At 48.5% G+C, this 21,978-nt stretch overlaps 1 protein-coding gene across 43 annotated transcripts in view; it reads right to left on the bottom strand.

The window, feature by feature from the left end:
* Window positions 1-8,048: 8,048 nt before the first annotated feature.
* Window positions 8,049-21,978, bottom strand: part of TCF7L2 (transcription factor 7 like 2) — a 203,583-nt gene continuing 189,653 nt past the window's right edge. For 16 of the 43 annotated variants that reach the window (XM_043597534.1, XM_043597531.1, XM_043597532.1 and 13 more), the window contains 4 exons: window positions 17,896-17,944; window positions 17,256-17,306; window positions 15,855-15,927; window positions 8,049-10,227 (listed from right to left, as the gene is read on the bottom strand). In XM_043597534.1, the coding sequence (XP_043453469.1) occupies window positions 9,792-10,227; window positions 15,855-15,927; window positions 17,256-17,306; window positions 17,896-17,944 (609 nt within the window). In that variant the 3' untranslated portion in view covers window positions 8,049-9,791. Of the gene's footprint in view, window positions 10,228-15,129; window positions 15,204-15,854; window positions 15,928-17,255; window positions 17,307-17,895; window positions 17,945-21,978 lie in introns of those variants that run through there. The other 27 variants (XM_043597538.1, XM_043597539.1, XM_043597548.1 and 24 more) reach the window with 7 other exon arrangements.

Below are 21,978 nucleotides of genomic sequence, written 5' to 3'. Positions count from 1 at the left end.
TAAAATAATGGTGGGAGTAGAAAAATCCAAAAGAAGCTGGAGCTCATCTGCTAGAATTTACGTGTGAATTTAGCAAGGCTGTTAGAGGAAAAGGTCAATATACAAAAGTCAAATAGAATTCTACACACTAGCAACAATCAGTGAGGACACAGAAATTTAAAAATAGTTACGGTAATTGCAAAAAACATCAAATATCTAGGAGCAAATTTAATTCAAGACATGCAAAACCTCTTTCCATAGAAGTATAAGACATTCGTTATGGGCTGAAATGCATCTACCTCCATCCCCACCCCCAAATAGGTAAATAAAGTAAAAGAAGGTCATGTGGGTGGGTCTTAAGCCTATGGGTGTGATGTTCTTATCAGAAGAGAACTGGAGGTGCCTGAGTGGCTCAGTTGGTTAAGCATCCGATTTGGCTCAGCCAATGATCTCACGGGTTCATGAGTTTGAGCCCCGTGCCGGCTCAACGCTGATAGCTTGGAGCCTGCTTGGGATTCTCTGTCTCCCACTCTCCTCTGACCTCCCCCCACCCCCCCACCCCCCACATTCGTGCATAGGTTCTCTCTCTCTCTCTCTCTCAAAAATAAATAAACATTAAAAAAGGAGAAATGGATATAGACACACACAGAAAAAAAGACCATGTTAGGACTCAGCAAGAAGGCAGCCATTGGCAAGCCAAGGAGAAAGGTTTTGGAAGAAACCAAACCTGCCAACGACTTGATCTTAGACTTCTAGCCCCCAGAACTGTGAGAAAATGAACTTCTGCTGTTTAAACCATCCCATCTGTGGTATTTTGTTATGGCAGATCTGGCAAATTTATACAATCTTGCTGATGGAAATTAAGAAATACACAAGTAAATGGATAGGCCATTCATGGACGAGAGGACCCAATATTGTGAAGATGTCAGCTCTCCCCCAATTATTACAACAGATTCATCACGATCATAATAAAAAATGCAGCAGGTTGTGTGTTTGTGTGTGCGTGTATGGAAATTCACAAGCCAATGCTAAAATGTATACGGAAATACAAAGGGCCGGGAAGTCATGATAATCTTGATGGGGAACAAAACTGATCTGATCTCATCAGATAGTAAGACTTATTACGAAGACACAGTAATTAAAACATGTGGTATTGGCACCCAGGCAGAAAAGGTTGGTGGCATCGTGTCAAGAAACAGATCCACAATCATACTGCCATATGGATTATGCAAGGCCAACCAGATGTATGTTGACAGAAAAATAACTCTGGGGCAGTTGGCTGGCTCAGAGGGTAGAGCGAGCGACTCTTGATCCTGGGGTTGTAAGTTCGAGCACCGTGTTGGGTGTGGAGATTACTTAAACATAAAAGTTAAAAATTAAAAAGGATCAGGACAAAAAAACACTCTGACCCCCACCTCATATCATACATACACCAAAATCAATTCTAGGCGGATCATACGACCTCAGTGTGAAAAGTAAAACAATAATGCCTCTGCAAGAGAGGAGACTGTGCTCGTAAGTTTGGAGTGATACAATATTTAAGTCGGATTTAAACACACTAACCATAAAATAAAAGATTTTGATAAAGTAGACTTCACGGACATGAAAAATGTACGCTCATCAAATGACACCCTTAAAAAAAAAAGTGTCATTTACTCATGAACAATATTTACTGAGCACTCACCAGGTATCAGACTCTGCTCTGAGCTCTGTGGACAGAGGGGGAAGCAAAGAGACACCATCCCTACCTTCCAGAAGCTTAACTCCTAGAGCAGGAGTTGGCAGACTTTTTCTGTGAAAGCCAAATAGTAAATAGTTGGGGGTTTACGGGCCACAAGCCATCTCTGTTAACGTAATTCTTCTTCTTTTGCAACTGTTGAACAAATGTCAAATTGCCCCTCACGGCTCTACAGAAACAGGTCCCAGGCCTGGTTTAGCCTGCCGGCTATAATTTGACAATCCCTGGTCCAGAGAGAAAGGAAGAATGACCATTTGCAGAAAAACAGATAAATAACTGATTTAAAAAAAAAAAAACAGATAAAAAAGCAAATAACTTCACAGCTGTGTGTGTGACATGTGCAAGGAAGTGTTAGGAGGCAAGAGAGGGGTGCTCTGATAAAGAGAAAAAGGGACAGGAAGGAAGGAGGGTGCTCATTCACACCTGTGTGCTTCTTGACATTTCCCAGCCTCCTTTGGACTTAGGTTGACCTCACAACTGAATTCTCTTCCATAGAATACAGGTAGAAGTGATGGTCATCACTTACGTGTCCGTAAAACGTCCTGGTGATCTTGCTTTTCCTTCCTCTTCCATGGGACCGGGGGACGTCTCTGAGCCGGCTGAGAAGTAAACCCTTACTGTATAAAGCTACTGATAGTTTAGGGTTGGTTTGTTATTACAGCACAGTGTAGCCTAATCTGACTGATACAGATTTCATTTAAGCTGAGAGATAAGAAGGGGCAAAGCTTCTGCTTTGTTTTGTTTTTAATGTTTATTTTTGAGAGTGAGAGACAGAGCACACGCGGGGGGGGGGGGGGGGGGCGGGGGGGGCGGGCAGAGAGAGGGAGACACTGAATCCGAAGCAGCCTGCGGGCTCTGAGCTGTCAGCGCAGAGCCTGACACGAGGCTTGAACTCACTGACAGCGAGATCATGACCTGAGCCAACGTCGGTCGCCCGATGGACTCAGCCACCCGGGTGCCCCGACTTCTGGGTTTTTTTTTTAATTCAGTTTCATTTTATGTCTTTAAAATGTTGGCCTCGATCCACTAAATTGATTTCCTAACCTATCACAAGGGGTTGCAACCCACAAGCCCAGAAACAGTCTGTGCCTTTGTGAGGAGCGGTATAGCATCGTATTCAGCGATGCTAGCTCCTGGGGTAGGCTGCCGGGGTTCCAATCCTAGGCTCACCATTTCCCAGATCCACGGCCTTCAGGAAACCACTTAACCTCCGTAGGCCTCACTCTCTACCCTTGTCAAATGAACATAAGAGCGGTTTCTATCCCACGGGGGTTAAATGAAAAACACAGGTAGAGTTTCTAGCACACCCTCTTGCCCTCATCCTTGTATAAAGCCACTTTCCAGATGAGCAGCTTGTCCAGGCCTTGGGGATGTTGGTGGCCTTTGTCCCGTAAGAGGGTGCAGAACTCGGCTCAGAGGGAAAAACCAAGCCCAGAACAGCATCTGGTGCAAACAGGTGCTCGAGGATTAGTCGTTGAATGAACCAGTGAATCAACGGGCTTACAGCTCAACTAAGGGCACTCACGAAATGCCACCTTAAAAAAAATCCCCAAACTCCAGAGTCGGAATCGGCCGGTGCCCATCAGACCCACACTGGGCCTCTGCCGCCGCCACACGCCTGGGAACGCTGGGCCACATCTGAAACGGAAAATGAAGACGCCAACCACAGATGGGAATTCTTGAGAAAGTCAAATCTATGCCTTGTTTTTCAGTGATTCCCAGCCCGGGCTTCTGACATTTGCTCGAGCCACCATTCACAAGAGATTCCTCAGCTATTCCCTCGTTTCTTTCCAAAGGGCTTTAATTAAAAACACATTTCCATACCACAAAAAGCACTCCAGCTAGTGCTGTGGCCTCCCAAAGAGAAGAAACCATTTTTATGGAGCCATCGAGTTTCGGGCAAGATGGCGAACTGTCGGTGAGTCACAGCGTCCCGGGGGCCCTCAACCCGAGATGAGTCTTCCACATCAAAGTGTCCCCCTCTCCAAACTGGGTTTGGAGGGCAGGACTCACAGAATCCTGAAGAGAAATAATGGGGGGAAAAATAGCTCTGACTGGCCTTGTACTTTGATAATAACAATAAACACTATGGTTTCCCACTCCAGGTGCTGAATTACGGCCTCACAAGAATCTGTCAGAACGAGTTCGGTTGTCGCCACCTGTGAGCTGGAGGAACTGCCCAAGGACACACAGGGCGGGAGGCCGGTGTTAAGAGTCTCCAAGCTCAGGTTCTCTGCACTGCTCCTCGGTCTGTCCTCTCTTCACATCCTAGATCCGGATGAAAGGCACCTACCTGACCCTCCACGCATCCACATCATCGGAACAAACAACGAAACCTCCCATTACCGAAAACGGAAAACCACTTTCTACACGGATCTGTCCCAAACCACCACCCGTTAGCAGGACCACTGCCCATTCTGGAGGCTTCCGTGCTAAGACTCTGTAGTCTCCCAGAATCAGCAAATGCCTCCGTAGTGGGCTGAATGCTGCCCTCCGCCCCGCCCCCCCCCAGATACAGGCCGTGTCCAAATCCTAGAACCTGTATTGTTTTATCTGGCACAAGGTGTGATTACGTGAAGGATCTAGAAGGAAGTGGCTCAGCCAGGATGATCCAGGTGGGCCCTAGATCCATCACGTGCATCCTCAAGGGGAGAGGCACAGGAAGTTTCCAGACAGACACACAGAAGGTAGCCGTGTGAAGATGGAGGCAGAGAGTTGAGTGATTTGGCTACAAGCCCAGCAACACCCAGGGCTGTAGGCAGCCGCCAGGAGAGCCTCCAGAATCTCCAACGGGAACATGCCCCGCCAACAGCTGGGTTCCGGACTTCCAGCCTCCAGCGCTGGGAGAGCTGTCGTTGGAAGCCACTAAGTTTGTGTTAATTTGTTACAGCAGCCACAGGAAACTATATACTCTCCTGACAGACAAACTTCTTTGGTCGGGTCTCATCCGAGGGCAGAGGTGATGTGGCTCAGAGATCAGAGGGCTATGAGCTCCTAGAAGTGGTCTCGGGGTCTCTGAGTAACAACACGCCCACAGATGGGTGAAATCAGAAGATGCTCGGATGAGAAACGAACTTCCGAGGTCAGAAGAAACCCAACAGATGGAGAGAGAATGTTAAAGGTCAGGGAGTTGGCCTGGCCTCTGGGAGCCTGGAACCTAAACTGTGGAGAAAGACAGGCTTGGGGCAAAGGAAGTTCCCTGTCAGGGCGGGGAGGGCCCCAGGGTATTACTGTTCAAAGTTGTGAGGCAGTCAACATGAGGCTGGGTGACCTATCTTTGAATTTTTTTGTTTATTTTGAGAGAGAGAGAGAGAGCGTGAGCGAGAGCAGGGGAGGGGCAGAGGAAGAGAAAGAGAGAAAAAGAGAGAATCTCAAGTAGGCTCTGCACTGTTAGTGCAGAGCCCGATGCGGGGCTTGAACTCACGAACTGTGAGATCATGACCTGAGCCAAAATCCAGGGTCCAGAATCCAGAGTCAGACGCTTAACTGATTGAGCCACCCAGGTGGCCCTACTCTTTGAATTTTAAAAAGTGATCTTCACTCAGGCTGGCTCAAGACGGAGGGATCATCCCCTCCCCGCTCCACCCAATTTTTTTTTTTTTTTTTTTTTGCCTTTGTAACAAGGGCACTGAGCTTCATTCCCGCATGGCTGAAAGGATTAGGAAGGATTAGGAAGATCGAAGAACACAAAATTCGGAAGCACTCTGTTAAGGTGCCATTCTCTGGTTCTCAAGATATGCACGTTGAGCTGGCTAACCACACTTCTTCCTTCCTTCAACAAATATGTAGCAAAGCACCCTCTATGTGCCGGGCACCGAACCAGGACCTTAGTATAGAGCAGTGAACCCAAAAGCCACGTTTCCTCCTCTTGGAGGGCTCTCTAGAGCCACGGTTCTCAACGGGGCATGAGTTTGCCCCCCAGGGGATGTTTGGCAGAGTCTGAAGACATTTTCTGGAGTCCCTTAGTGCCGGGGTTGCTGCTGGCATCTAGGGGGAAGAGGCCAGGAATGCTAACATCTGACAATGCACAGGACAGTCCCCCACGACAAAAGATGTCAGTGGTGCTAAGTGGCACTATTAGTGGCCTAGACAACATCCACTGACACCACGGTGGGCGAGGGGATCAAAGGGAGGGAAAAACAGGAAGCCGGAAGAGCACATAGGAGGGAGACATCGCTCACTATTGTCTACGCTCAGGCCTGAAAGATGAGGAGTTATCCAGGCAGGAAGTGGGGTTGCAGGAGCGGAGCAGAACCTTCCAGGAGAGGGGACAAAGGGTGTGGGTGAGTGTGTGGGGCAGTGGACGAAGTGGGGGCAAACAAGGACACCCTTCAAAAGGACTGTCCCATCACTCTGGGAGGAGGACCAGCCTTACGACACAAGGAGGCATAAGTGAAGAACGCCAGTTTGCGGTCAGATCTGAATTTAAATCCCAGCCCCTCCACCCTACTAGCTACGTGGCCTTGGACAAGACACAAACTCAGAGCTTCTAAACCCGGTTTTAGAAAATAAAGCGCGGGGTGGGGGGACGGGGGGGGGGGAGCAGGGGGAAATAATATCGAGCACAGGTGGTAATGTTCAGGATTAAACGAGAAAAGACACATAAAGACTTGGCACGCGGCCGCAAAGGACAGATATTGTTCCGATTTGTGTTTTCAAAGGTCACTCTGGGCCCAGTGTGCAAAATAAAATGGGGAAGGGCGACCAGAATCACTTCTCTCTGGGAATACAAAGCACAACGAAAACGAAATCACTGAGAGGCGACAGAACAAAAAACCAGCTTCGAGCAAAGCGCAGGAACTTCAAAGCCCTCGATGACAACACCGCGTGGCCTCAAGTAGCAACGGCAGCAACACGAACAGCTTCCAGGCCCATTGAAATCATGTCCCCGGAAGGTACAGTTGTCCTAGATGAGTGGAACATACACAGGTTTCCCCCGCTGTCCGGAGCAGCGCAGTCTTAGGGAACCTCGGGTAAAAGCTGAAGCCAGGCGTCAAGCGAAGCAGCAATTACCACGAATTTATAGGGGAAAATTTCGAGCATTCCCAGACCCCCAAATGACCTCCCTGAGCCTCGTCTGATACCTTAGGACACATCCTCGTTCCGGACGCACAGAATAAACGGAGGGGCGCACAGGTGCTCACGGACACAGTTCAGAGTGGCAGCAGCTTGACGCCGAGATGCTGACTGTCGTTCCCGGGGCCACTCTCGCTGCCTCTGCAACGCCTCGCGGCCAAATACTGGTCGCTATTTTCACTTTTCGCCTTTTTTCTCGCGAAAGCCAAAGTCCTCTTCGGGTTTCTTTCAGTTAGTGAAAACAGGTGCTAACATAGCGCTTTCGTGAGAGCGAAGAGGCCTAACACGAACTTTCCAGTAGCGGGGGCGTACCTGTGCGTCCATCTATCCTAGCCGGCGGGAGAAATGACCGCCAGGTCTTCACTGTGGCCCCTGGTTCGTGACGATGATGAACCTGCACCCTCGCCAGGGCACAGCCACAGAACGTGAGTCCCACGGACCGCAAGACCCTTCCATACAAGCCTCTGAGTGACTCGTCTTGGTCCAGTTTTCTGGAAACCTTCCTTCTCGACAAGGCTCGCAGCCATCCAACACCCTGCCATCTCTCCCCGCATGCAACTCGCAGAAAGAAGTTAGAACACTTTCACATCGGTGGTAATGATGTGGTGTCTCAAATTGATTCCTGGTGAACTAACTATGTGTCATTATCCCAAATTAAATCCCTTCTGCGGGATACCGTGAGAAGGACCTCTAAGATATACCAGGACGGCTGTTTAAAAATCTTTGTTTGTTTATTTTGAGAGAAAGAGAAAGAGAGAGAGGGCACAGGTGGGGGAGGAACAGAGAGAGAGGGAGAGAGAGAATCCCAAGCAGGCTCCTGTCAGCGCACAGCCCAATCCCAAGCAGGCACAGCCCAATGCGAGGCTTGAATTCCCCAAGTGCGAGATCACGACTTGAGCCGAAATCAAGAGTCAGTCGCTCAACCGACTGAGCCACCCAGGTGTCCCCAGGATGGCCGTTTTAGAGCCAGAAGAGCGCCATGTACTCTGGGACTGTGCTTGGCTTTCAGGAAGGAACCAACCAGGGACACTGATAAGGCACAGAGGCACTGGGAACGAGTGGGGGAAGGAAACCATCCCGACCCATCAGAGGAGTGCAAGGCCACTTTCTGAGACCCAAGTCCCAACCCGCCACCCACACCAACCACGCGGTCCGGTGTCACGGTCTGGCTTGGGAAGACAGTAGTCCCGGGGAAGGTAGATTCAGCCTCCCCAGAGGCAAAATCCAAATCAGAAACAAGTGACCAGCCTTCATCTGCACATACTAAGTTGCTTTTATTAATCCAGAACGGCATGCTACAGATATTGTACAGCATGAACATTTATTCATTACAAAAATGGCTTCCAAACCATTAAAAATGAAATTGGAATAAGAGCATAAAACGGAACGGTAACATCACAACTGTTAGGAAACATTCAAAGTATTCACAAAAAATGTTATAGTTAGCATTTTAATAAACCAGAGAAAAATCGGAGACAGTCTTACAATCGCTTCATGTCAACTACAATGGCACTGAGTGAACAGGTGTCAGCTTTATACAGCATTTTGCAACATCAACATGCCTAGGGTTTTTCTTATTTTTAAAGTTTGCCACCTACTCGTATGGAATACGTGTACATAAAAGCGGCAGCTGGTTTTTCCTTTAAGAGTAATCTAATATACAGAATTTTGGCCCCTAAGGGTTTGATACCTCTTCATTTAAAATGCTTTCTGGACAATCTGCTACCAAACACGTCTTGTTATAGGTGACATTAAAACTACATACAAATCTACCTATGTAACATCACAGCAAAACATGATGAACAAAAATTACAGCATCGAAAAGAGGGAGAAAGCTAAAGTCACTGAGAATTTTGGCACATAAAGTTTTGCACACAGTCGGGCCACGTCCTAAGGGCACAGAGCTGGCGACTGTGAGTTCAAAGGAGAAACAGGGTGGTTCCCGCTGCTGCTCAGACAGCGTCCGCTAAAATTCCCTCACTAATTTTCAAGTCTTGTTTTACATAATGGCTTTTAAAGCAACTTTCGTTAATGCTACTGATCCTTAAATGCAACTATTAATGTCCGTTTGGCGGCATCTGGGTTTCATACAGCCAAAAAAAAAAAAAAAAAAAAAAGTCAAAAAGAGAAACAAAAAAATATATATACACATTTTATATATAAACTTAAAAACCTTGTACAAATGAGTTGTTATATATAAGATGCTTATGCTAAGGGGAAAAAAACTTTATACAGTTTCAAGAAAAAGGAAAACATATTTTAAAAGGGACGACATACAGGTTCGACGAGCAATCTCTAAAGCAATAAATACTACTGGTCCAACAGCGTTGTGATTCCATTAATGGTTGAGTAGCATCCCCCTCCCCCCAAAAGAACAACACCATGGAACAAGGTATATTAACACATTTAACCCTCTGTTTCTGTACATTTAAACAATAACAAGTAACATCACAATTAAAGTTGTTTCACACAGAGAAAAAAAAAAAAGTAACGGCACTGCATTCCTCGTGCCCTTATGGTTTAAAAACCAGATGTAAAATGATTGGTTCGCAAGCTCGTATTTAATACAAATAATACAGAACCAACTCCTTCTGGAGGGCTGCTTCAAAATTGCTTCTTTTTTTTTTTTCCTTTTTGTTTTTTAATCAGTCTTTTAAAACTAAGCTATCCGAACTACATAACAGTTATGTATATATATATATTTTTTAAACGCTACAAAGACTTTAAACAGCTGTTGATAAAAATTTTGGTAGAATCATGAGGTTCTTCTCTCATCTACATATTTAAAAGGAGGAATTGAAATAAGAATGGGTCAAATATTGACCAATGAACTCCATAAACATCAACTAATGTAGCCACGTGGCACAAAATTAAAAGAGTACAAAACGAAACCTTTCGGGGGGGGGGAGGGAGGTGCTGGGGGGGGTGCTGGGGGGCGGGGGTGGACAGAAGCGGAACGCAACACTACGCAAACCAACCGGGGCTGACGAGGCTAAAGCTATTCTAAAGACTTGGTCACGAGGGACAGCGGCTGGGGCTGCGTCCCGGCCACGGCCACGGCCACGGCGCTGTGGGAATGTAAGGAAGATGTCGACGGCTGCGCCAGAGACGAGGCGGACAGGACGGGCGGCTGCAGGGCGGCGGGGGGCAGGTCCAGGGCCCCGTTGGGACAGAGGGCGGGGGCCTTGCCGTGGGCGGCCTCGGCAAGCAGGAGGGCGGGCGGCGGCGGCATCATGGGCAGGTGGGCCAGGGGGTCGGGCTTCAGGGACAGCGAGAGAGGCTGGGTCTGCTCAGTCTGTGACTTGGCGTCTTGGGGAGGGGAGCCTAGCAGGTTGGGGGAGGGAGGAGGCGAGTCTAGTAAGCTTCCATCTGAAGAGGGTGGACTGAGGCAGCTGCCTTCACCTTGTATGTAGCGAACGCACTTTTTTTTTCTCCTAGAAACAGGGGGGAGAGAGTTCTCCGTGAATACGGGGCAAAGATGCCAAGGGAGAGCGTTATCTACTGCTCAGAGCCGAGTTCGAGTCACCTGTGCCCCAAGAGCCAGCAAGCCCCGTGGCCGGGGGGGAGGGGGGGGGGGACAGGTAGTTACGCCGGGGGCGGGGGCGGGGGCGGGGGGGGGTGCCACGCTCGCTTCACTGCCGCCCCCGTCTGAGCCTGCTCTGGCAAACAGCATTTTACTGGTGGAGCGCTACCCCCCCCCCCCCCCCCGCTACCTACCTGCTCCCCTCGCCCCCCACTAACGCCCCCCCGCCACCGCAACCCGACCCGACCCGACCCGACCCGGGCCCAGATACCACTGAGCAGGCTAGACTGGATTGATGATGCAGCGCCCGTGTGCCAGAAAAGCGGCTGCATCCGCGCTGCGATTCCCCTGACAAGTGTGTGCTTTCTCTTGGACGTCCCCTGGCCGGCCCATCGCATCTCCCCCTCCGTTCCCACCGCCACCACCCTACCCCCGGTGCTCTGAGTGTGTGCGTGTGCGTGTGTGTGTGCAAAAGAGAAAGAGAGCTCCTTCCCCAGGCGCCTCCTATCAATATGAAACTCTGACTGTTGAGCCCACAGAGCTGAAGGCAGTGCTAGGCAAGAGGCTTAGACGTTTTTACACCACTGCCGCCACCACCGCCACCACCACCACCACCGCCACCACCACGGCCACCACCGCCAGGCTGCCGGCGCCCAGAGAGCTTTTGGGCTTGTCTGTTAAGAACCACACCAAATCAAGAGAGGTCAGAATCAGGTGAGAGGAGGGGGAGGGGGGGAACAAAAATAAAACAAAATAAATCAAAAAACAAAAACAAAAAAATAAAAACAAAAACAAAACCACCAAAAACAGGTAGAAGAGGATAAACAAAGGTGGGGGAGGGGGAAGAATAAGAAAAACAGAAAATGATCCAAAGGAACAAGAATAACTGGTTGTATGGCCTGCAGGTTGTGGATTAAATTATGATTCAAAGTTGATTTTTGGGTTTGTTTGGTTTTTTTTTTTTTTTTTTGGTTTGTTTTTTAAAGATTTGGGGTCTTCCCCTCCCCCAACCCAGAGTGAGAAGGCTGGAAGGAGAGACAGTGAGGATGGGACGGAGGGGCATCCTGCCCTTGTCAATATGCCGAGGCCAGTGGACGGAGGGCGCAGCGTGTCGTAAGGAAGTGACGACGAAGAAGAAGTACCAGGGAACCACAGCATGGAACGTCTGGGGTTTGGGGGTCATCGGGATTAGCGGTTAAGCCGGAAAGCCTAGTTTTGCCCTGCACCAAAACCAGAATCTCCCCTCTACGCTTCTCGTTTACATAAGAAACAGGAATGAGAATGTCAGAGCCTCTCTTGCTTATCATCAAAAGGTTGGGGAAATCGATTCAAGAAATTGAGCATGTGACCTCAAAGCTTTTCCTAGTATTAATCCCAGTCCGATGGGATGATATTTGGTAGGAAACGTGATCCCGGGCATCAGTCCCACTCATGCTATAAAAATAACGCAGATACAGGGAATGTGCTGACCTAAGGAGCCCTTGAACACAGTTAAAACAGTGGCTGATAACACTCTAACGACAAGTGTGTGTGAGCGCCGGCCGGCTTCCCATCCCAGGAAAGCGGGAAGACGCTGCCTGGTTGAAGGCAGCCGCTGTCAGATGTCACTGGCCTTTGAAAGGAAGGGGGTGTAATGAGTTCCTCCTCGGGTCTGTGCCCCCAGAGGTGTCTGCTCATGCCCCTCAGTGCGTGGGGTGTGGACTCAGCGAGATGGCGGGAGGGTGGGGAGGAAGGGAGGGTGGGAGGGAGCATGCTTGGCCTTCCCTGCCTCCCGGAGGGCGGTGAGGCCCACTGGGTGGAGGCCTCAGGGCCTACCTGATCCCCCACTGGGTGGGAAGGAACTCTAGGGGTGCGAGGGCAGCCCCCCTCACCTTCAGTTTGGAAAGGTTCCTTTTCTCCTCTGGGATAGATGGAAACAGACTGTGGGTTCTGCTCCCATCCCAGAACCCGAGATAAATAATTAAGCCTCTCAGAGTTTTTAAACCACCTTAGCCTGCAGATCAAAACATGCTTAAAAAACTAAGATGTCCATGCATTTTAAAAAATGGGAGGACGGCGGGGTGGGGATGGGGGGCGGGTCATAAGCAAAAGTGAGAGAGAACAAGGACAAAGGGGAGGGAGGAGGGGGAAGAGAAAAGGAGAAACAGGAAACAAGGGAGTGACGTCAAGCAGCATTCCATGCTATATTAGGGCAGAGTAAAAAGATGGGAAAGCAACTTGGTGGGCTCAAAACAGAATCTTGTTAAAATGTCCTCAAATGTCAAATAAAATTAGAAACCCTGTGTAGCGAGCAGAGCCCTGATTGGCTGGGAGCGGTTCTGGCGCTCCCCTCACCCTCCCGCCCTCCTTCTGACACGGAGGTTTACATCGAGGGGATGAGTGGAAGCATTTTGAACATGGGACATGAAGACCATGAAGGACAGCGAGACACTCCTTCTAACAGGTGGCCGAGCAAAAGGCAGTTGGAACACACACACGTTTCTGACGGGCCAGAAAACGCCTCATTTTGTAAACTGCTTTTCTTTCTTGAAAGCACATTTTGTCCTACTGATTGAGCATCGGGCCAGATCCTGGCCAAGAGGAAAAGTTGAGGGGAACAGGGGGCAAAACCCATCCGCCTGCCCTCCCCGACGCGGGCTCCGTCTCCAGTCGAGGGGGTGGCCTTTTAAAATTCCACTTCTAGCTTCTCATGGAATTACTCGGAAAGGAAGCTAAGGGTTCTTCCTTATCCTGTTTTGGAATTATGCCCTTCCAACCAGCTAAAACGCATCTGCTAACGCTTTTAGGGAAAACATCCCCACCAGAAGTAAAGTGGCCAGCAGGAAAGTTCTAACGGTGTGCCAAGGGGGGAAAGAACCCCGAGGAATGAGGAGGGACGGCGGCCTGCGTACCGACAGCCGGCCCCTGAGAGCTGCGCTTTTGAAAATCGTGTTTATGGGGCAGCTACAAAGATTTTGGGTTTTGCCTGTTTTCTGTAAAAAGGTCAACGAAACTTCTGGCCTCTGAGGAAGATAACCACACCCTGGCTTTAAACAAGGTGCAGGCTGTGTCTGAGGAGGGGATGTCCGTCCGGGCCAATGCTAGTAATGGTAACTTTTGGGGGCGGGGGGATGTCACCTCTAACTTGAAGCAAGTGCTTTTGAAACCAAAAAGGGCTTCTTCGTCTTCATAAACCGCCACTCGCCCCCCTCCACCCCCAAATTAGGCGACACACCATATTGCGAGGTGGGCACGATGGCCTCACCATACGTTTCTACAGATCGTGAGAAACCCTCTCAGGAGTGAGCCCCGCGATTAGCTAATCCTTCACCATGACAGGGCGTCTCAGAACAGGATTCCGCAGCTAATTATCTTCCTACTCGGCACAAATAAAATTCTGCCACAGATTCGCTGCCTAGATAGGGTAAGCAGAGGCCCTGTCTTCCCTGGGTAGGCCTAATTTAAATACCTAACTCTCTTCATCACGAATCTCTTTTCTGTTGCCCACAGAAGACCCCAGGACTGCGTGGGACTGGTATCTGTCACCTCTGTGAACACTGCCATGTCACAGAACGGGTGACTGCAGAATCTCTCTCAAGGCCTGGAATCCTCGCTCAGGGGGCACAGGGCTGTCTGTGGAGTTCTGTCTCAATAAAGATGCTCGGGGCCCTCTCTCCCCTACACGTTTGGCCGACTCCAGGCACTTCGCCGGTCCCTCGTAAGGCATCGGGGGAGGGGAAGAGACACGGGAGACTTGTGGGCATGCACGTTAATGGGATGGACATCTGATCTAATGTCTAAACACGGAACACATGGCAGAGGCATGGAGGAGAGGGACACGTGACAAGGAGGCACTACAAACAGGGAAGCGTGTTCGGGGAGTTGAGATACCTACCATCATAATATTCCAAATTCAAAGACTGCTTGTATCAGAACAAAGAAACAACAAATTTAACCAAAGGTGGTCAGTAAAGGAAAGGAAATGAGACAGGAACGAGTTGGTATCCCTCCACCAAGAAGGAAGTACCTACACCTTCCCTGAAATTACAGCTTGGGTGGAAACCTGCAGGTGCAACACGGTGTTTAAATTGCACTCTTCTAATTCATTTTGGAAGCAATATATTCTCTCTCTCTCTCTTTCTCTCTCTCTCTCTCTCTCAGTATATACAATATATATTTTAATTCTGCAGGCTAGCAACGCTGCAGTATGGGACTGCATGACTCGTCGCCTGCAGCCCTTCAGCTGGTGCACGCCGTTCAATGCCACGCTTCTTTTCAGCACTGTAAAACAATGTCAAGCTAACCAGACTCCTCTGTACAGAGACATGTGGTTTTGAAACGTAAAAGAAAAACGAAACAAAACACAACCAAAAACGCCTGCCCCGGAGCCCTTGTCCAAGGGTCTCGACTCCCAAGTGCACGGGGATGCTACTGCTGCCAGGTGTGAGCTCATTCAAACCTCTGGAAATGGTGGCTCTCTACGCTCGGCACACATGCCACGGACCGGGCCGGTTCCAGGATGCTGGCTTTCAAAGCAAAAGGGTAAGTGCCCGTCCTGGTCTGTTAAGGTTGTGGTCTCAGTCCTACCAGGGATCCGGATATGGTATTTGCAAGAGCAAGGTGGTGGGGAAAGAGAAGGAGGAAGTGGGGAGAGGACACGGCATAAAATTAGCAAGGAAATTTTGAAGGATGAGGATCATTAGTCATTGATGCCGGGGGGGGGGGGGGGGGGGGGGGAAGTAGATGGGAATGAGGTCAAAATATATCGACACACTAAGGTATCAGAAGGACAGAATGCTTTGATTTTCCCAAAGGCCTCACAGTGGTAAATATACCTGCATGGTTTGCACCATAAAGTCTGTCGGTCAAGCCCGAACAGTGCCCGACACTTCTTTGGAGTATTTGCATCTGTTAGCATAAGGTAAACACAAAAAATACAACACAATGGTGGGTCATGCTCGGTTGGATGGGTCATCTCAGCTACAGCTGACTCGTCTTCTCTAGCACCTCGGTTCTATTTGATTCTTTCCTCACCAAGGACATGAAAGAAAAAGACTTCCATGAGTCAAAAGGAAAAAAAAAAAAAAAAAAAAACAAAACGATAAAACACACACACGGGAAAAAAAAAAAAAAAAAAAAAAGAAAACAACCAGAAACCAAAAAACAACGAGGAGAAATAAATAAAAAGAGAGAGAGAAGGAGGGGAAAAGGTGACGTTGTTGGCTTCTACCTAGGCCAGGATTACGATGGATGTCACTGAGCCCCATCCTGGACTGTCATGAGGAAGGGGGCTGGCAGGCAACAGTCCCTGGGAGGGGGCGCGCTGGGGCTGGCTGTCGCTGACCCGAGGAGGCACAAATGATGCTGTTTTACAGTGGCATTTTGGCTAGCAGCAGCGGGGAGAAAAAGCACATCCCTCACAGAGCAGTGTCCCGCACCCTCGTGTCTCCTAAGACCAACACACAGAGCTACAAAGCAACAGGCCAGAGAAGGGGGGAGAAAAGGACCGAATAGACCAGCTGCAAACCAGCACAGCGAATCTGGGAAATCTATACACACCTGCAAGGGCCGCACCAGTTATTCTGTTGATCAAGGCCAAAGCGCGCTCGGCATTTCTTAGGAGCGCTCAGGTCTGAATGAGTTCAAGAGAGAAGCGAGCAGAGGAGGAGGACGTGGGAGAGAGAGAGGGAGAGAGAGAGGGGGAAAGAGGGGGGGGGGAGAGAAAGATACAAATAAGAAAAAAATAAAAATAAAAAAGGGAATAAATCAATGACCTGGTTACTAATTACAAAATATCGACTTTCGATTTTTAACTTTCTTTAATTAGAAAAAAAAAAAAAGGTAAAAAATCACATTCTTATTCAACTGGTGACATTAGCTGTTGCAAATAAAGCTGCAGTATCCCTTCTTTAAGGACTGTCTCTCCGATTCGTTTTGAACGGATAAAGGGAAGTTAGATACTGAAAAACTAAATTTTAAATAATAGTTTTCCTCTTTTGGTTCTGCTTTCCTTTTTTTTTTTTCTCTTTTTTTCTTTTTCTTTTGGTTCTAGCTCTCTCTCAATTTGTTTTTCTTAAAGAAGAAAATAAAGCGAAGGAGGGAATTAAGTTTGTAACATGCTTTTCTCTTCTCAGAGTACAACAGTTTAAAAGAAAAAAAAAACAACTACAAATAAAAACAGAACAAAACGAAACAAAACAGAAAGAAATAAAGAAAAGAAAAGGGTTGTGGTACTGGGATATTGCAGCTTTTGAAATGGTTTTTTTTTTCTTTTCTTTTTTTTTTTTTAACCGATTTTCATTACTATTAACAGAAGAACAAATGATGGTGAACAGGCAGTGTGAATGAGCTGTTCGGGGTTAGTCAGAAGCTCATAGCAGCTTTTAAGCAGGTACAGTCAGTAAAATGCTAGTGGGTTTGCAAATTAAGAGCAGAAAAGCAAAAGGAAGAAAAAAACTAAAATAAAAAAAAGCAAAGGAGAAAATAATCATACTGCGAATGCATGCTTGCGTGAGAAAACTTAGTGGGAGCAACGGAAAATGCCATTAGATTAAGGAGGTTTATTACTGAATTCCTTCCATTTTGGTTGGTTTTCGTTTTTGTTTTTGTTTTAACCAGTCTCTTTTAAAGAAATACTGCATATTCAATTTGCACAGTTAGTTCAACACTAAGTCACTGTCATCACTGCTTAAACAACTGTTATGGGGAAAATAAATAAATAAACAAAGCAAAAGTTAAATTAAATTCAAAAAAAAAAACCAAAAAAAAAAAAAAAAACAAAAACAACAAAAGCAACTGAAAAAAAAAAAAAAATCTACCGAAACATACGAAACCGTGTAGATGGTCATTTTAAAGGATGTTCAAATGTCATACGTGTTTAATGTTAATAAAACTATAATGGCAAGAAAAATTAAAAAACAGTTTATCGACTATTTTAATGACTCAAAATGACATTAGCACCTGTAATCGGAGGAAGTGAAAGGCAAGGATTTAGGAAACATTCGCTGTGTTCTGAAAAAAAAGAACAAATTATACAAAGCCTTCAAAATTGTTGTTGTTGTTTGTAAAAGCCTGGCCTTCTCCAAGGGGACCTTCTGAGATTGCCTATGCAGTATTTCTAATTTCTTCTAGAGAATGACAAACCTCCTTAATTTAAATCGGGTGCAATTTACCACTGTAAAGGCATGCATCAGAACATTCAGGAACAGCCCAGTTAATATCAAACACTCACACACACCCCTTCCTCCTCCCGCGGCCCCTTCCTCATCCCTACACACAGACACACACAAAATAAGCAGACTGCATACGTCCCGCATAGGCATGCCTACCTCCCTCCTGTTACAGGCTCTCCAGTTATTTTAAAACACATTCCACTAGAATGACAATGTGCTTTTCATGCAACAATGAATGTTACTAGCTTTAAAAGGGCAGTCATGAAGCAATTAATTAAAATGCATAAACAAAAAAGGCTGGCTAAGATGGGTTCCCCCACATCTTCCTGGCCTTGAGTCTCTCCTGCCTCCCCCAGAGAGAAACCTAACGTTAAAGAGTGGTCCTCGGAAGTACCGCTCCTTCCTCCTTCCTCCTCCTTCTAACTTACCATTGGTCTCTCCTGGCTGCTTGTCCCTTTTCCTCTTCTTCTTCTTCCCCTGGATGAAGAGATGAAATGCAAGCAATTATTTCAGGAAACAGACGGGAGAGGGCATCTGGGCTCCCCTGGAAGGCAGGCAGAAAGAGGGGAGCATAGCGCTGTCTCCATCCACACCCACAGCACCCAGAATGCTTCTGACCCCCTAGAGGGACACACACGCCCTGGAAGGGGAAGAGGAGGGGTCAGCAGAGGGTGAGGGAAAGACCTCTTTCCCCACCTACCTATGTGCATCCTCAAACCTGACCCAGAGCATCTGATTCCATAGCAGGGGAGAAAAGAACGGATTAAGGAAGATTCAGGGAGGTGTGGAGGGACAGGGTGGGAGTGGCCCAAGGGACAGATGAATGTGGAGATGGCCATGTGGGCTAAGAAAGCCCCCTTGCCCCACGCAGATTATTAAAGCCTTATTAAAGCCAAGAGGTCCGCATACTCAATCAAAAAAAAAAAAAAGCTTTCATTGGGACTTTACTGGTAATAGCAGCTAACATTTACTGAGCACATACTATGTGCCAGGCATGATTCTAAATGCGCTATGCATATTGACTCATTTTTCCCTCATGCCATCCTATACAACAGGTACTACAGCACCATCCCAATTTTAATTCTTAAAAAAAAATTTTTTTAATGTTTATTTATTTTCCAGAGAGAGCGAGAGAGAGCATGATCATGAGCATGAGCTGGGGAGGGGCAGAGAGAGAGGGAGACACAGATTCTGAAGCAGGCTCCAGGCTCTGAGCTGTCAACACAGAGCCTGACACGGGGCTCAAACCCATAAACTGTGAGATCACGACCCGAGCCGAAGTCCGTCGCTTAACTGACTGAGCCATCCGAGTGCCCCAATTCTTCTTCTTCTTCTTTTTTTAATGCTTATTTATTTTTGAGAGAGAGAATGCAAGCAGGGGAGGGGCAGAAAAACACTTATTTGAGAGAGAGAGGGAAAGAGAGAGAGAGAGAGATAGAGAAAGAGAGCGCAAGCAGGGGAGGGGCAGAGAAAGAGAGAGAGAGAGAGAGGAGAGAGGGAGAGAGGGAGAGAGAGAGAGAGAGAGAGGAGAGAGAGAGAGAGAGAGGAGAGAGGGAGGGGGGGAGGGGGGGAGAGAGAGAGAGAGAGAGAGAGAGAGAGAGAGGAGAGAGAGAGAGAATGGGGATCCGAAGCAGGCTCCAGGCTCTGTGCTGACAGTGCAGAGCCCGATGCGAGGCCCAAACCCATGAACCGTGAGATCATGACTGGAGTTGAAGTCGGACGCTCAACCGACTAAGCCGCCCAGGCGCCCCCCCTCCAATTTCATAGGTAAGGAAGCTCAGGCACAGAGGGGTTACGTGAATTTCCTGAGCTCACACGACTAGCCAAGGCCGGTGCCAGGGTGGGAACTTCAGGCAGCCTGGGTTCCACAGCGCTTACCTACGGGGCTGTGCTGCCTTCGTATTTAATCCCGTGCCCTCTGGGGAAGGGTTTTCATTGATTACAGGGGATCAGTTACATGGGATCATTCGCAGTCTCCAGCCTGGGACCTTTACTGCCTGCTGGTGGCTGTGGCTGTGGCACGGGAACAGGGAGGAATTCCGTAGATCTGGAATCAGATCTATCTGTTGGAGTCAGAGGCCCGGTACGTCTGAAACGTCACCAGTAAAAGGACGGGCCCACACTTCTGTCTGTTTCAGAACATCTAAATGTTGCCTCTGCCCAAAAGTGCTCAAGGGGTGTTGATGGCAAGTCCGGAAGAGAAAAGACGAGTCACAGGGGGTAAACCTGGCAACCCGTGAGCCCTAGAACCTCAGGGGGCAGACGCCGTGGTTTTTGCTTCATCCACGGGCTCAGGGCCACAGTGTCTCTCTCAGAGAAAGCCCCTCTGTTCTCTCAGATCTCCGGGCACGTGCCATTCGGGAAGTCTGTCTTGGCCTGGAGTTTGAAACACTGTGACACATTTCATGTTCCTTGATGAGCAGCTTAAATATTAAAAAAAAAATTTAAAAAAAAGAGGAGTTCACGGGGCCTTCTCATGAGCCTCGACAGCCCATCTTTGTGTCTGGGCCCCTCCCAGGGGAGCAGCAAAGTGCCGCCTGTCTATCTAGGAACAGGCAGGAGGGGCGAGTTCCAGCGTATTTAGGAGCCAGGAGTGAACAGCAGGCACAGGAAAGCGTTGCAACTCCGGGCGGTGCTGGCACCCACACACCCAAGGGCTTCGCGGTCACCTCTGTTAATACAGCGCTCACCCGTTTCCAATCTCCTGCAATATATTTCTGAAAGGTGGTCGGAGGCTCTAGTCCCCATGGAAGGCTGTCAGTTTAGGTTACACATTAGAGAGCACTACGGGACCACGCTGTTTTCTCTTGTGCCCCAGAACGTGCCCAGTCCCACGACCCACGTGGGACTGTCTTCCTCAATCCTGTTTTTGCTAAGGAGTGATATAAAGCTTTCTGTTACCACTTGACTGGACAAGCAGGAACGTGAAAGAGGCTCAGGAAACTTTCCAGGACTTTCTGGACTTTACAATGACCAGAGTAACGTATAGAAACTTCTATGTCAAGTCAGTTAAGGACAACTCACTCCCCAGGTTAACAAGTTCCACCACAGTCCAACCCATAAAACCTTTGACTCTGACCTCTGTTCCAGACTGTTTCCTGGGGCACAGGAGGGAGGGAGGAGGGTGTGTGTGTGTGTGTGTGTGTGTGTGTGTGTGTTCACAGCCATGTGTAAGGAGCCATTGTTGACAGGAGTCTCACAGTACCCCATTCAAGAAAGAAAGCTCTTTCAGCCCCAAATCTACATCTACCTTTAAACTTTCTCTCAAATCTGGGGCGCCTGGGTGGCTCAGTCGGTTGAGTGTCCAGCTCAGGTCATGATCTCAGTTTGTGAGTTTGAGCCCCACATCGGGCTCTGAGCTCCCAGCTGACAGAGATTCTCTCTCTCTCCCTCTCTCTCTGCCCCTCCCCAACTTGCACACACACTCTCTCTCAAAATAAATAAATAAACAAACAAAATTTTAAAAATGAAACGGTCTCTCAAGTCCTGTCAGAGGCTTCCCTTATTACACTAAACCTCTTCTGAATACGGAGCTGAGCTGAAGTCACTGGCAGGGCCTGATGGACCTTCTAAAACCTAGAAAGCACTTCAAGAAAAGCCCGGGGCAACACCTGTCTCACTGACTCCCAGGGAGGTCAACAGCAGCATTCTCTGGGAGCTATCCCAAAGTTGGCCTTGTATCTCTGTGGAGGTGTCCCTCTGCCCAACTCCAGGGGGCACCATGCACGTAGACCAGAGTGCACACGGCACTCTGCAGGGTTGTGCAGTGCGCGTTCTGCAAAGCTGTACGTGAAGGCCCTACCCGGACCCCAAATCTCTGCTGGGGAAGCGATATCGACAGCAGACCAGAATCTGTCTCTGTGCCAACATCCTAGATCACTCAAAGAACTGGGTCTGAAGCAGGCAGAAGCTGGAGGTGAAATCTTAAGAGCTTCTGCCCCGAAAGAAACCAGGAGAACAGGGGTCCTGGAATGAGACGGCCGCTCATGTGGAGGCTGCGGCTGTAAATCTCCACCTCGAAGTCAGGTGGGGGTGAGCAGCAAGCCTGTGGGTGAGCACGAACCTTCTCCTCCTCTTCCTTTCCACTCCAGAAGAAAGGCTTCCCCACGGCACACAGGCTGAGGACAAATGTAAAGAGTCCCAAGCAGTTAAGACCCTGTGTGTGACCATCTGTGAATGACAAGGGCCCTGACCACAGCCGACATTCCAGGGAGAGGCATTGGCACGGATCCAGCTCCCAGGGGGAGCGGTCTTGGGCTGCCAGCCAAGGGCAGGGGGGCTCAGAGGGAGGTGGGTGGGGGGCAGTGATGAAGACGTGGGGGTCAAGCCCAACATTCAGTGTTCTCCACACCCCCTTCGAAGAGCAGGCAGCAAGCATGTGTCAAAAGGTAGGAGAAACAGCTAAAGCAAGCAGAAAATAGCGGCCACTCGGGGCCCACGTAGTCACGTGGATGTCTGTGGCTTCCTGATGGCAGGTAGGCTTTGAGAGTAAAGGCGTCCGATTTAACTCC

This window comes from Prionailurus bengalensis, chromosome D2 (genome assembly GCF_016509475.1).
Source record: "Prionailurus bengalensis isolate Pbe53 chromosome D2, Fcat_Pben_1.1_paternal_pri, whole genome shotgun sequence".
NCBI classification, from domain to species: domain Eukaryota; kingdom Metazoa; phylum Chordata; class Mammalia; order Carnivora; family Felidae; genus Prionailurus; species Prionailurus bengalensis.
The sequence above is the reverse complement of the archived record's forward strand: the minus strand, read 5'-3'. Positions and strand labels throughout refer to the sequence as shown.